This window comes from Medicago sativa, chromosome 8 (genome assembly GCF_051527215.1).
Source record: "Medicago sativa cultivar Bolivia chromosome 8, Bolivia_mono, whole genome shotgun sequence".
NCBI classification, from domain to species: domain Eukaryota; kingdom Viridiplantae; phylum Streptophyta; class Magnoliopsida; order Fabales; family Fabaceae; genus Medicago; species Medicago sativa.
The window spans coordinates 28,645,473-28,658,688 of NC_140756.1; the positions used below are offsets into that span (position 1 = coordinate 28,645,473).

A 13,216-nucleotide genomic window follows, 5' to 3' on the forward strand; every position below is an offset into this window, starting at 1 on the left:
CAGAACATCAATGCCTTTAACAACTAATAAATAGAGAAAGGGTGAAAATATGATCTCTTTGACGAAACCCTCTTTCAAATTTAAACTCATTAGTTGGGCTCCCGTTCACCAAAATTGAAGCAAAAGCTGTTGTCACGCATTCCATGATCCATTTCCGTCAAAGGATAGAAAAATTCATTTTTACCATCACAATTTCGAGGTAATTCAATTAACCGAGTCAAAAGTTTTTTGAAAGTCAGCTTAAAAAAAAAACAACTTTTTTTTTAACCTCAGGGCATCATCCACGCAAAATAAGAAAGTTAATTATTTTTCTCTTTATCAAAACTTGAACATGAACCTTCAACCCTTTAAACCTTAGTTCGAATCGGTTGAGCTACTTGATCCCTTTTAAAACATTGGTTAAATCATTTTACCTTTTCTTTCTTTCTTCTTTTATAGATCAATCATTTTCCCTTTTCACCGGTAACACTAGCCTAATGATTATCATAAATCTTGCAAATATTTTATCTATCATTGTTTGGGAAGTGATTATCAGATTTTTTTAGGGAAAGTGATCATCAGTTTATTTGCGCTTCATCATGGGACATGAAGACTTATGCAATATAGTGTTCTTATATAGGTTTATCATAATTCCGAAACCACTAAATGCAAGGAAATTTGCGGAATGTAAAAGTAAAACTCTTTTAATCATAAAATCTTAGACATCAAATGTGATAATAATTAGACATCAAATGAGATAACAAAGTTAATCATAAAATCTTAGACATCAAATGTGATAATCATTAGACATCAAATGAGATAACAAAGTTCAACATGTAAATCATACACGCTGTACATAGCACGCTATAAAAAGAAATTAATTCCCCTAAAAAAAGAACTTAATTGTCTACTTTTGTTAAAGTTGGTATGCATACAATTGTGGCAATATAAATTGATTAGACAAAATAAATAAATATTATTTAAAAAATAATTATAACAATCTTTTTTTTTTTTGGTACAAATAACAATCTTTTTATTATGTGTGTGTTCACGACAAAAATACCAGCTTATATGTTTTGTAAATGCAACTCATGTTGGTAGCTGCTTGAACAATTGATACGTAGTGACATGAGTTTGAACTCGAAATATATCTCGCTTCTAAACAATTTCTTGGACAGTATCTCAACGATTAATCTCGTGAGCTTAGCTCAGTTGGTAGGGACAATGCATAATATATGCAAGGTCCGGGGTTCAAACCCCGACCACCAAAAAAAATATGTAATTGAAATCTTTAGAACAGAAAAAATAGGCTCCATCTAATGTGCCTCTAAAATTATACAAAATAAGCATTAGAAAACATATTTTTTATTGAACCGCTAGACACTTTCAATAATTAAAGAATGATCACATACATTATGGTTTGGTTTGAGTACATACACCAAATTGCTAAGATTAACTTTTGCAAATTTGAAGTGAATTTGATTTCGTGTCTCATATATGATGACTCATTTTTTTAAGAATACTAAATTTAACTAATTGATTAGGGACAAACAAACATTTGTGACGTGTATGATGACCAATTTCAAAAATAAAAAAAATAGTGTTGTAGTAGATTGATCCTCATTAAATTTCCTCTTTCTTTCTAGGTGAAAGAAAGTTATAACTAATGTATTATAATTAGGGCAATGCTATATTTCTAGAAAAAAAACATCAAGAATTCTTCAAGAATAAAGAGCAACCAATCACAATGCACTATTTGCCACAATTCAAGGAGGTGTGGCTGAAAAATAGGAAGTAGACAATTAAATCATGCAATTAAAACTTGCCACATGTGTCTTGAAAAATTCTTGATGCTATTTTTCTAGCATTTTCCTTATAATTATAACTCGTAGTATGTATGATTAATAGTAGAATTGATTATACTTTTTTTTAGCAAAGAATTGATTATACTTGAAGTTATAATTTGTGGTTTTTGCGTTCTACATTTAACTTTAATCTTAAATTAATTAATTTTTTTATAAGAAAATCTTAAATTTATTTTTAAATCCACTTATACAAAAATACTTCAGAAAATAAATTACCTAACATTCAACTCACTTTTATCTCGAATCAATTCACTCAAATTTCATTATTGTCTTTGTAGAAACATACACTAAGACCCAATTGAATTGATTTATTTTTGAGTTTTTGAAAGATAGTCTATACAATAATAAGCTTTTATTCAATATTTATAAGTTTGTCAAGGTAGTTATAAAAAAAATAACTTATAAAGAGTTTAACTAATAAAAATTTATAAATTAAAATAAAAGTTTATTTATTTACATAAACTATTTTAAAAGTCTTTTTTTCTTCAAAAAAAAGTCTATCGTAGATGAAGAAATAAAAATAGAGAAATACTAATAAGTGTTCTAAAGACATTTGTTAAAAAGTTCAAACAGAAAAATTTATCTTAAAAATTATACATTTAACACATTAAAAGTTTAAAAATAACTTTTTTTTTACATGAAATTTATAAATCATTTATATTTTTAAAACTTTCTTTTAAGGACCCTATTTTTAAAACCTTAACAAGTAAGATCCATAAAAATATCAATCATTCATTAAAATTATAAAGTACTACCAGTATTTTATTCTCTGAAATTAATAATGGGTCACTGATTCTTGTGACTGTGAGGTGCTTTTCATTCACTGAAAAAGAAAAAAATCTATAAATCTATATATATCACATGCAAACTCATCCTCATTGCACTTCACTCATAACAAACACAGACACAACATGGCTTCCTCACTTTCATTACTCACACTTCTTCTTCTCCTCACCGTCATCTCCACCGTTAAATCCTGCCCGCCATCAGACCGGGCAGCACTCTTAGCCTTCAAATCTGCCCTAACAGAGCCCAACCTCGGCATCTTCAACACTTGGTCAGGCTACGACTGTTGCCGTGGCTGGCACGGCGTCAGTTGCAACCCCACCACCTGGCGTGTTACTGACATTAACCTCCGCGGCGACTCCGAAGACCCCATCTTCCAAAACCTCACTCACTCCGGTGACATGACCGGAGAAATCTCGCCGGAGATTTGTAAACTTGATGAACTCACCACCCTTGTTGTTGCTGATTGGAAATCCATATCCGGTGAAATACCTTCTTGCATTACCTCTCTTTCTTCGCTAAGAATTCTTGACCTCACCGGAAACAAAATCTCCGGCGATATTCCCGGCAATATTGGAAAGCTTCAGCATCTCACTGTTTTGAACCTTGCTGATAATGCAATCTCCGGTGAGATTCCGATGTCGATAGTTAGAATCTCCGGTCTAATGCATCTTGACCTCGCCGGAAACCAAATCTCCGGTGAGTTACCTTCCGATATAGGAAAACTCCGGCGACTAAGTCGCGCTTTATTTAGCCGAAACCAAATCACCGGTTCGATTCCTGATTCGGTTTTGAAAATGAACCGGCTTGCGGATTTGGATTTATCTATGAACCGGATAACCGGTTCGATTCCAGCTCGGATAGGAAAAATGCGGGTTTTGTCTACTTTGAAACTTGACGGTAACTCTATGACGGGTCAAATACCATCAACTCTGTTAAGTAATACGGGTATGGGTATTTTGAATTTGAGTAGAAACGGGTTTGAAGGAACCATACCCGATGTATTCGGATCAAAATCGTATTTTATGGTTCTGGATTTATCGTTTAATAATTTAACGGGTCGGATACCCGCTTCGTTATCATCAGCAAAGTTTATGGGTCACTTGGATATAAGCAATAACCATCTTTGTGGAACTATACCAATCGGGTCACCGTTTGATCATCTTGATGCGGCGTCGTTTAGTAATAATGATTGTTTATGTGGAAACCCATTGAAGACTTGTTAATTAATGTGAAACCCAAAAAAAAATTATTGGGTTGTTATTATTTGATTATTATTGTATTATTATTATTATTATTACAGTGAAGTGAGGCTTAAGTTAAGTTTTATTTTGAATTTGATGTAATATGTTTTTGTCATGTAATAATAATGTAATATTTTATAGTGGACAAAAAATATGGGATCAGATGCAAGTCACATGCTATGCTTCTGCAGTTCTACTTTGCATGTGGATATGAGAAACATAGGTCATGCAAAGTTGGAATATTGTTGTGTAATTGCATGTGAGTTTGGTTGACAACGTGAAAGATTTGGATTATGATCCCTTTGGTCGGTTTAGCTTTTTATTCTACTACATAAATCCATAATATTTTAAAGAAGATTATAAATAGATATAGCCATATAATTGATAATGTATGTGTGGATCTCCAGGCTTATAATGTGTAATGGTACTCATGGTAGACCATAATAGACCAATAATGGTAGTATTTATTAGATGAGTACTAGTGGGAAAAGATACTTTGTGGTGTGTTTTAATGATTAATCCTCGTAATAATAAAAATAATTCTCACATGCAATGAATGATGAGATTGTTACATATTAATAGGTCTTTTGTTTGGATACCGAGTTTTAGAAAAAAAAAAGTAAGTTGTAATGGTATCTAGTTTTCTAACAAATCAAGAAAATATGTATAAAATAATTGATCTTGATGGACCAAGAAGATTGGTTGGACTTGAGAGAAGCGCTTCGTGTTGAACAGATAATGGGTCAATTATTTGCAAGCATTTTGACGTTCAAGTCAACAATAGAACAAAAGTGATAGACAAGAGAGTTAACAATTGTTGTATACCTTGCATAATTGTAAAAGGAGTTATATATGCGGTGTTTAGTGGAGCCGATGAGGAGTTATAAGTGATCGTTGCAAATGGTGTTCATCAATGGTGTCATAGAATAACTGTTGGAATGCATTGAAGCACTATTATGTCCAAACGAGTACTAAATCAAGAGGATTCTATGTCTAGTGGACTTTATCCATGTTGGGTGTGGTTGAAGGTTATCTCCACTTCTTAAAGAAATGGAGAGCTTTATTTATGAGAGTGAAAGACGTGTTAAGGAGTTTGATATGTCTCATGTTTAGTGAGACTTATATTTGATGGATCCACCACCCTATTTAAGTATCTTTTCCTCTAATTAATGTCGCCCTCCATTTATTTGAGTAATGGAGAGAATATTGATACCGCGAATTGTGATCGTTGATAAAATACTCGGGTCGATGGATCAAAAGTGCATTCCTACATGGAGAGTGTTTGTTGAACACTCTTTGGAATATCAAAATGAAGATAAGAATAACGCGCATAGGTTGGAAGAAAGTTTTGTATGGTCTTAAGCAGGCCCTAAGAGCATGGTACACCAAAATTGATTCCTATTTCCGCGAAGGATTTGAGAAATGTCCTTATGAGTACACGTTGTTTATTTGATAATCAATCTATATGTTCATGATCTCATTTTTATAAATCACGATTGTATGATTGCAGCATTTAAAAATTCAATGAAAACGAAGAGTTACAATGACATATCTAGAAAGACTGGGTTACTTTTTAAGGATTGAAGACAAGATGGTGATGGAATTTTCGTTCATCAACATAAATATGCAAAAGAACAAATCTTACAAAAGTTTGGAATGGAGAGTTGTAACATGGTCTACAATCACATTGCACCAAGATGCAAGTTAACCAAGGATGAAGGAGGAAAGATAATAGATATTATAAAGTACAAACAAACAGGGCCGGCCCATAGCCCGTCGAGGCTGGGCTATGCCACCGGGCCTCGATTTTTTTGGGCCCGAAACATATTTTTTTTTATATGTTAGGCACTTAATTAGTATTTATATATAGTTAATGCGAATAAAATTTCAAAAAAGACATGGAGCTTCAGTGGCGCGCTTTCTTTTGGTTGTGTTTGTGGTTGGTGGTTCAACTCCCACTAAGGTGATTTTTGTTAATTAATAATTTTCTTTTTAGTGTCTTATTTAGGTTTTTTGGGGCCCAAAATTTAAATTTTTTGTGAATCCTTAAAAATTTAAACAGGGCCAACAAATTTGTTAAGACGGCCCTGCAAACAAATTGTATGATACCTCGTATACTTGATTGCCACTAAACCTGACCTAACATTTGATGTTTTTAAGGAGTTACACATTTTTGCAATCCTACTTTACATATCTTGATTCCCCTTTACTGATTATGGAGAAACTTTCTTCACCCCATCATGAAATCGATCATACATATCCAGAAAAAACAAATATTTTATATCATCCATAATTACACTTCTAAATTTACCCTAAGTTTTTAGCATTATGGAGATGAAAAAAGTTTTTCCTCTCTTGTAAATATATGAGCACGGTCCACCACAGCACTAACATTCACATTTTTGCTACCCCACACAAAAGCACCCATTTCTGCATGTGAATGATCACATGGTTTTCACTCACCAACCCAAGTGTATTATTTCCTTTTTCTTTTTTGCAACCCCACACCACAGCCGCCAGCAGCTTCCTTTATTTTCATTTTTCTACTTTAAATAAAGATCATCGTTAAAATTTGTATTGCCTTTTTGTCTTTTATATACATGCTTTAAATCCTATCAATAATGTTATTCATTTCATGTTATAAGTATGTCACACACGTTAACGTGAGTTTAACTCAGTTAGTATGAACATTGCATTATATATTCAGGAGCAAGGATTCGAGCTCTGAACATTTCACTTATTCACCTTAAAAATATGAAATTTTTAGCCGTTAAGTTATTTGACAAAAAAAAAAGTATGTGAAAAGGAGGCGAGGAAATAACAATGTTTTTCTAACAATAAGTTTTGATTTCCATGTCTTTTCATGTCTGATTCAGAGCAGTTGAAGATATTAAAGTTGGAATTCTCATTATTATCTATAGTATTATGTCAAAGATCTCTCAAGATCTTATTTAGTTTTGGTCATCTTGGATTTTCCCAAAACCCCCACTCTATTCATAAAAACACCATCGACATTATTTAATGCATTCAGGGTCTGTTGAGTATCGTAGTGGCTCAATGAGTGTAGCTTTTGCAAAATTATGTGACACATATGATAAATTCAGTAAGATACAATTAGTCTTTCATCCAAGGCTAATATTACTTATGCCTAAAGGTTTTTCCCATTTTTATTAGGCTCGCCTCTGAGTCACAAACTTAATGTTATCTTATCTTACGTACATATAAAAGAGGGGGAACTTCTTTTCCACCCATATGTTTGTCAAAAAACACTTATTCTAGAGGGTAAAAAAAAAAACTTATTCTAGTTTCTTTTGACTTAATTACCGTCTTTTCTTAAAAGATACTTATGACAACTCCTCTGAATGGCTCAGAAAGTATACTACAGAAGGCCTATGAAATTATAATTCTGCAGGTATATTAACACTGTCTTACTCTTGTATATATTAATCAAGGAAGGATGCTGATAAGACCCCACCCTCAAACTTCCAGAGGCAACCTCTACTAAAGACAAGTGACACCTATTTTTTATTTATAACCCAACCCATGTTTTCCTATACCTTCCATATATCTATAACATATCCTTCCCTCAAAAAATCTATAACATATCCTGAATGTCCCATGCAATTAATTCGTCCATTGAATCTCATAAGTCAATTTCTCGTTAACAATTGTGCTTAGATGAATTGAATGATTAAGGTTTTTCTATATATCTGAATAGGTCATACCTTGAGAATGATTCTAAGGGTGTTATTTATAGCTTTCTTTGGCCTCCTTTTTTGTAACAGCCTTTGTATGTTTATCCAATCAGTTACCTATAGTAAGGGGCACGTATGGCTTATCTCTAACTGAATATTCCGCCAAAAGGCTCTGATTTGGTTGTTTTGGGAGGTAAGGGCGAAAGGGTGGTCTCGTGGGTTTAGGCGGCGTCCTTGTTTGTGACTTTTTGGTCCTATTCCAATTATGACGGTTCATAGCTTCCCAAGCACAGGTCCTAGTTAAGAGCGAAGTGGTTTGACTAAGACATGGCGAGCTCCAAAAAGGGGCGTGAATGATATGTGATGAGCTCGTAAAAGTGGCGTGGTATTTTTAAGTTTGATCGGCGGTTCAGAATAGACGACTATTCTTTTATGTTGTCATGTCGTTTTTTCTCGATGGTCGCTTTCTCTCTCCGACACGTGTCCCAATCATACTTCTACAACCATAACGTCATCAGATATAACAGATTCCACTACAACCTTCTAACAATCTTCCGTATGGCTTATAGCCAACAATTTTTTTTTTTTTTTGAAGAAGCCAAATTAGTCTACCGAAATTTACATTAGAAAAAATCGAACCTCAGACCTTGAGATAAGCTTATAACCAACAAAATTAATTGCAACCAGATCATCTTTTGCTTAATAATCTTTCTAATATAGCCGTCCCTTTCTTACCCATTTTAGTAGCATACATTTGTAAGATCTGTGGAAATATTTTTTTAGAGGATTTGTGTCATGTTTATTTAGGTGGCAATATTTTCTTAGAGGATTTGGTGTCATGTTTATTTAGGTGGCAACTATATACTAGTATTGCACAACAGTAGTTACATTTGGCCTTGTGTTCACCCTGAGTAACTACCAATGTTTTATTGAATCAGCAAAAAGTATATTGAAATTAAAAAAGAGCACCAGAGATGCTCAAAGTTAAAGCGTCTTTACACCATATATCATCTTTCACCAATGAAGTCAATACCCTAATATTCGACCATTTAAACCAAAGAAACCCACATAGAGGAATAAAGCTTCCGATTTCTGAAGGAAATACTCCAGATATAATACGAGTACTGCAATGCACGATCACTTTTACATCGAGATCTATCTAAACACTTGATCAATTGCTAGTAGCACAATCATCATCCACAAATTATGGTATACTTTAATTTAGAGGGAAAGAAAAAGTAAGAATTGAATCTACAGCCCAAGTACAATATGATGTTGTGAAGCTTGGTAAGTCATTAGTAACTTCTTGAGCTACAAGAGCAGTTCTCAATTTTCAATTTTTTTTAATGTTTTGCTTTCATGCATCAGCATGGATACAATTGAAAATTATCTCACAAATTTCGAGGTGCTTAATCAAAGGCAAACTCTCATGTGCAATATGGCATTAGGAGGTTAAGAAAATTGCAGTTGATTTGTAAGTTTATATCACTTGCCATGAACAATTTAAAGCAACAGACACTAAATAATCAAAAGGCATGCCATCCCGTTTAAGGAAACAGTATAAAAAGAAACAACAAAATAAATTAATTATAAATGAAAATTGTTCAAAACGGATTATTTTTTATTTATCTACCAAAAGTTAATTGAATAATGAATCCATGTATAGATTGAACAGCAGTAATCTAATCAGGCTTAAATTTATCCTTATAATTCAGATTCAAATCCAATATTCCAAAATCCTTCCGGAGTCAAAGGAGGAACATACTTATAACGATGCCTAGAAACACCATCATGATGCTCACAACGACTATTTTGCTTATTGCTATCAGGGTCCTTACCATCAGCATTAGGAAGAACAGCTTCATAGAACTTCCTACATTGTTTGCAGTCGACTCCTTTTAAATTTTCGCGCTCAGCCTTCTTTCTCACTGGCTCAATGTACTTGAAACTCTTTTTATTGGCCACTGTAATGGAAGATTGCTTCTTCGGGGGACTGCTTCTGGCGTTCAAATCCTGTGTTTCGTCATCTGAGCTGTCCATGCTAATGTCTTTCTGAATAGGTTGTGCGAGATCTTCCTTATTCAAATCCTTGTTTAAATTATCTCTGATATTTTCAAGAGGAGTGTCAAGAAAGTCATCATGAAGGTCATTGCCTGCTCGACTTTGATGAGACCGGGTTTGCCTCCAGGAAGGTGCAGGCCGCTTTGTACCAGACACAGAAGCTAATTTTGTACTGGGTGGACATTTTTGGACACCATGGAAACCTGAAGAAGAAGGAGGACCCAAATTGGCTCCTTTGTCATCCCCCAATGCCTTCTCCTTCACCTCATTAATGTCACACACAGCAACAAAAACTTCAGGAGTTCTTTTCTCGAGGCCTGAAAACATAGAAAGAAGATGATGGGCAAGCAATTAACCTAAGCTGTACACTTCACTGTTTCAACATAGCATTTTGCCAACAAAATCTATGCATGTTAATGCAACTTGATGCATATGGATCAAAATAAAGGCCACTTCACAATCTATCTTAGAAGGATGAAATGGGGTTAAGTGGCATGTACTGAATAACAGTAATAATAGGTTCTAATATTCCAATTATTTAAAAGGATTTAAAGGATACACACTGTCAATGTAAAATAGTTTTAGACTAACATCAATAAAAACTAACTATTTTGCCACATCACCCACTTTACTCCATTTCAGTGTAAATTATTTGGTGGTATGACATGGAAAAATGGTGGTCTCACATCGGATGTCAGTGTAAATTTGTTTTATACTAACAGTGTAAACCAAAGATAGATGGCCAATTATGGTGGCAAGCCAAAAGCCCGCCATATAAACATGGCGTTGCAGCCTATGACTGCTTCCAGAGAATCTGCCAATGCGAAAGCGTCATAGCGCAACTATGACGCTTGAGAAGAATGAAGTAAACTGATACGTGTATTGGGACCAACAGTCCAAGGAAGCCCAACTAAGTACACCACAACACAAACACTCAAAGGCACACCTTGAATAGAAGATTTCAATTGATTCCATTTTACTCACATTTCTAGTAATGCCTTAAAGATTCCCTAGAGTCTGTTAGAAACTTCCATTGTTGAATTATAGACCCTTTCCCTTACTGTTAGTTTGTTGTAACATCCTCCGCACACCTGGCACCTGATGCAAGTAATCAGGAACCAACTCACCTATATATTTTGAGTATTGATAAATGAATAAGGTAGGCTAAGACCGATTCCTTAGCTCAAAATCTCATTTTTCCTAACAAATGACCCCTAATTCCTTGGGTGATCAATTATCAGTCAAAGCTTTAACAAATGCCAATTTATCATGAACAATGATTCAATCTCTCTCAGGTTATTACTTCATATATTTCAATTGTGAAGTAAACCTAAATGAATGAAGTAGAGAATAATTTCAGCCATTTTCATTATCCTTTTACCCCTCTCCTCTTTCGGAGTCCGTTTCCTGCTCAAAAGGGTTAGCAGTAAGGTTACTACCCTATCATAAACCTAACAGAATCTAATTTAAGATACATAATGGAACCATTTTTCCATTACATCATAAAAGTATCCAAACAACAGAATAACTAGTTTAATTCTACTCCAATTCATTCCAATTATTGTTGCATATCAAAACACAATCTAAAATCATGCACATAATATAGCAATATGGACTATGAAAATAATTCAATTTACCTTCAAAATCTTCATCTGGGTTTTCAATCTTCACTTTAGCATTTACACAAACATCCATATTGATATTACGGTCTTCAATCGCAACATATGCAATAAAAAAACAGTTTCACAACACACAATTAACACAAAAACACATAATAAACTCTCTTTAATCCACATTAACAACATTAATCCATCTTATACCTTGTTCAACAATTGGACTCTGATTCTTCCCCAAATCACTCTCACTCTCCCGAATCATATTCTCCTCATTAAGCCCAACCTTTTTCCTCAAATAAACATGTTGAGATTTAAGTCTCTTATACGCTTCATTCAAACGATTCCTCTTCAATTTCTCATCCTTAACCTCACACTTCAACAATTCAACTTCTTCAACCAATTTCCTACACAAACCCTCATTCTCATCACATTTCAATTCCAAAACCTCAACATCCTTCACCTTCAACCTTAATCTCTCTTCCAAATCAACGATTTTCCCCAACAACTGCGCGTTTTCGCTCTCACAACTCTCCAATTTCGCAACCGCGGTTTTTTGCTTCTCTTCGCACGATTTCAGTAAAGAATCTTTCGTACGAATTAAATCAAGGAGATTCTTTTGCAGCGTCATGCCTTCGTCGAGTTCGTGTTCGAGTTCGGTGATACGGCGGCGTTTTGCGTCTGAGTTTTTGGAAGTGGATTGGAAATTAGGGTAGAGTTGGGAGCAGAAAACGTATTCGATTTGGGAGATTTTGTCTTTGGCTTCTTGAATTGATGCGACGAGGAGTGTGCTGAGACCGGAAACGACTTTTTCGTCGGTGACTGGAGATGAGTTTTTCGCCGTCGATGATGGAGGTGGTGGTGATTTTGGTGAGCGCGTGTGAGGTACTCGCTCTGTTATTGCGTTGGTTTCGTCCATGATGATTGTGTTGAGTTTTGAATTGCGAGAAAGGGCGAAGGAAGGTTTTGGCTTTTGGGGGTGTTTAATTGAAATGAAACTCTCGCGCGCGATTCTCAATTTGTTATGATCACGTTTTCGAAACAGGGGAAGTGACCGTACACGGTAAACAAAAATTACTTAGATTATTATTTTTTAAAGGAAAAATTACTTAAATTATGTTTTTTTACTAAATCAAATATGAATTGGATTGGACCGCATGATAATAACAATTATTTACCATTAAACAGCTAGTTTTTAACTACGATGAAACATTCATCCATAATTTTATGGTAAATAAGGAATTGGATTTGACGCAGTAACTGCATCACGCAGTTACTCGTCGTAGTTGTCCAATCTAAAACCAACGTCTGGGATCATTTACTATGAATTGGACCGCATGATAATAACAATTATTTATATAAACAACTAGTTTTTAACTAAGATAAAATCATAAAACATTCATCCGTAAGTTTATAATTAAAGAATAAATGATTAGCTGTTTCTTTTAAATTACAATCTGCCACACAAGAAAGATGTTAAATTTAACATCCATCTTCAAAGTAAATTATCTTCTATATTTTCAACATTAGATAACAACATATAAGCTTCTTTGAATGAGTACATATCATGAGGGCTAAGATCTTAAATTCAAGTATCTTCCACACTCTTCTGCGAAGAAATGTTAGACAGACAAATGTTACACTCCTCAACCTCCCCACACAAATAAATTTCTCCTCCAACTCCAACAACCTCCCTTAACACCTTTGCCTAACACCATATCCTTCACAAAAACATTTTTCTCCATCGTTAAATTAATCATTCTACTAAAACGCTCATTAACCATTTCCTAACCCAACCACGGCTCGTCTTGTTGTAATTCCCTATTTTCTTAAAAACAATATCCACAAACCATCTCCCTACACTCACCTCATCACATCTCTCAATACTAAAAATATCAATCCACCACACTGAATCTATGCTTATCCGATCAATCACTTTGCCATTTTGGAGCACATATTTATGATCTGGAACT

The 13,216-nt window shown here is 34.2% G+C and overlaps 2 protein-coding genes across 3 annotated transcripts; one reads left to right on the forward strand and one right to left on the reverse strand.

The window, feature by feature from the left end:
* The first annotated feature begins 2,725 nt into the window (after positions 1-2,725).
* LOC146898142 (uncharacterized) lies at positions 2,726-4,168 on the forward strand. Its single transcript, XM_085732124.1, has one exon. It carries the CDS (start codon positions 2,756-2,758, stop codon positions 3,854-3,856), a length of 1,101 nt encoding a protein of 366 aa, XP_085588250.1. The 5' UTR covers positions 2,726-2,755; the 3' UTR covers positions 3,857-4,168.
* A 5,001-nt stretch (positions 4,169-9,169) lies between these two features.
* On the reverse strand, positions 9,170-12,247 carry LOC146898143 (protein gamma response 1-like). 2 transcript variants are annotated; one of them, XM_085733723.1, is made up of 3 exons: positions 11,451-12,247; positions 11,268-11,339; positions 9,170-9,947 (listed from the first exon to the last, which is right to left on the reverse strand). In XM_085733723.1, exons 1-3 carry the CDS (start codon positions 12,160-12,162, stop codon positions 9,274-9,276), a joined length of 1,458 nt encoding a protein of 485 aa, XP_085589849.1. In that variant the 5' UTR covers positions 12,163-12,247; the 3' UTR covers positions 9,170-9,273. The 2 variants fall into 2 exon arrangements, with proteins under 2 accessions (XP_085589849.1, XP_085589848.1); XM_085733722.1 differs by having other exon boundaries at positions 11,268-11,354; positions 11,451-12,241.
* Positions 12,248-13,216: the final 969 nt, after the last annotated feature.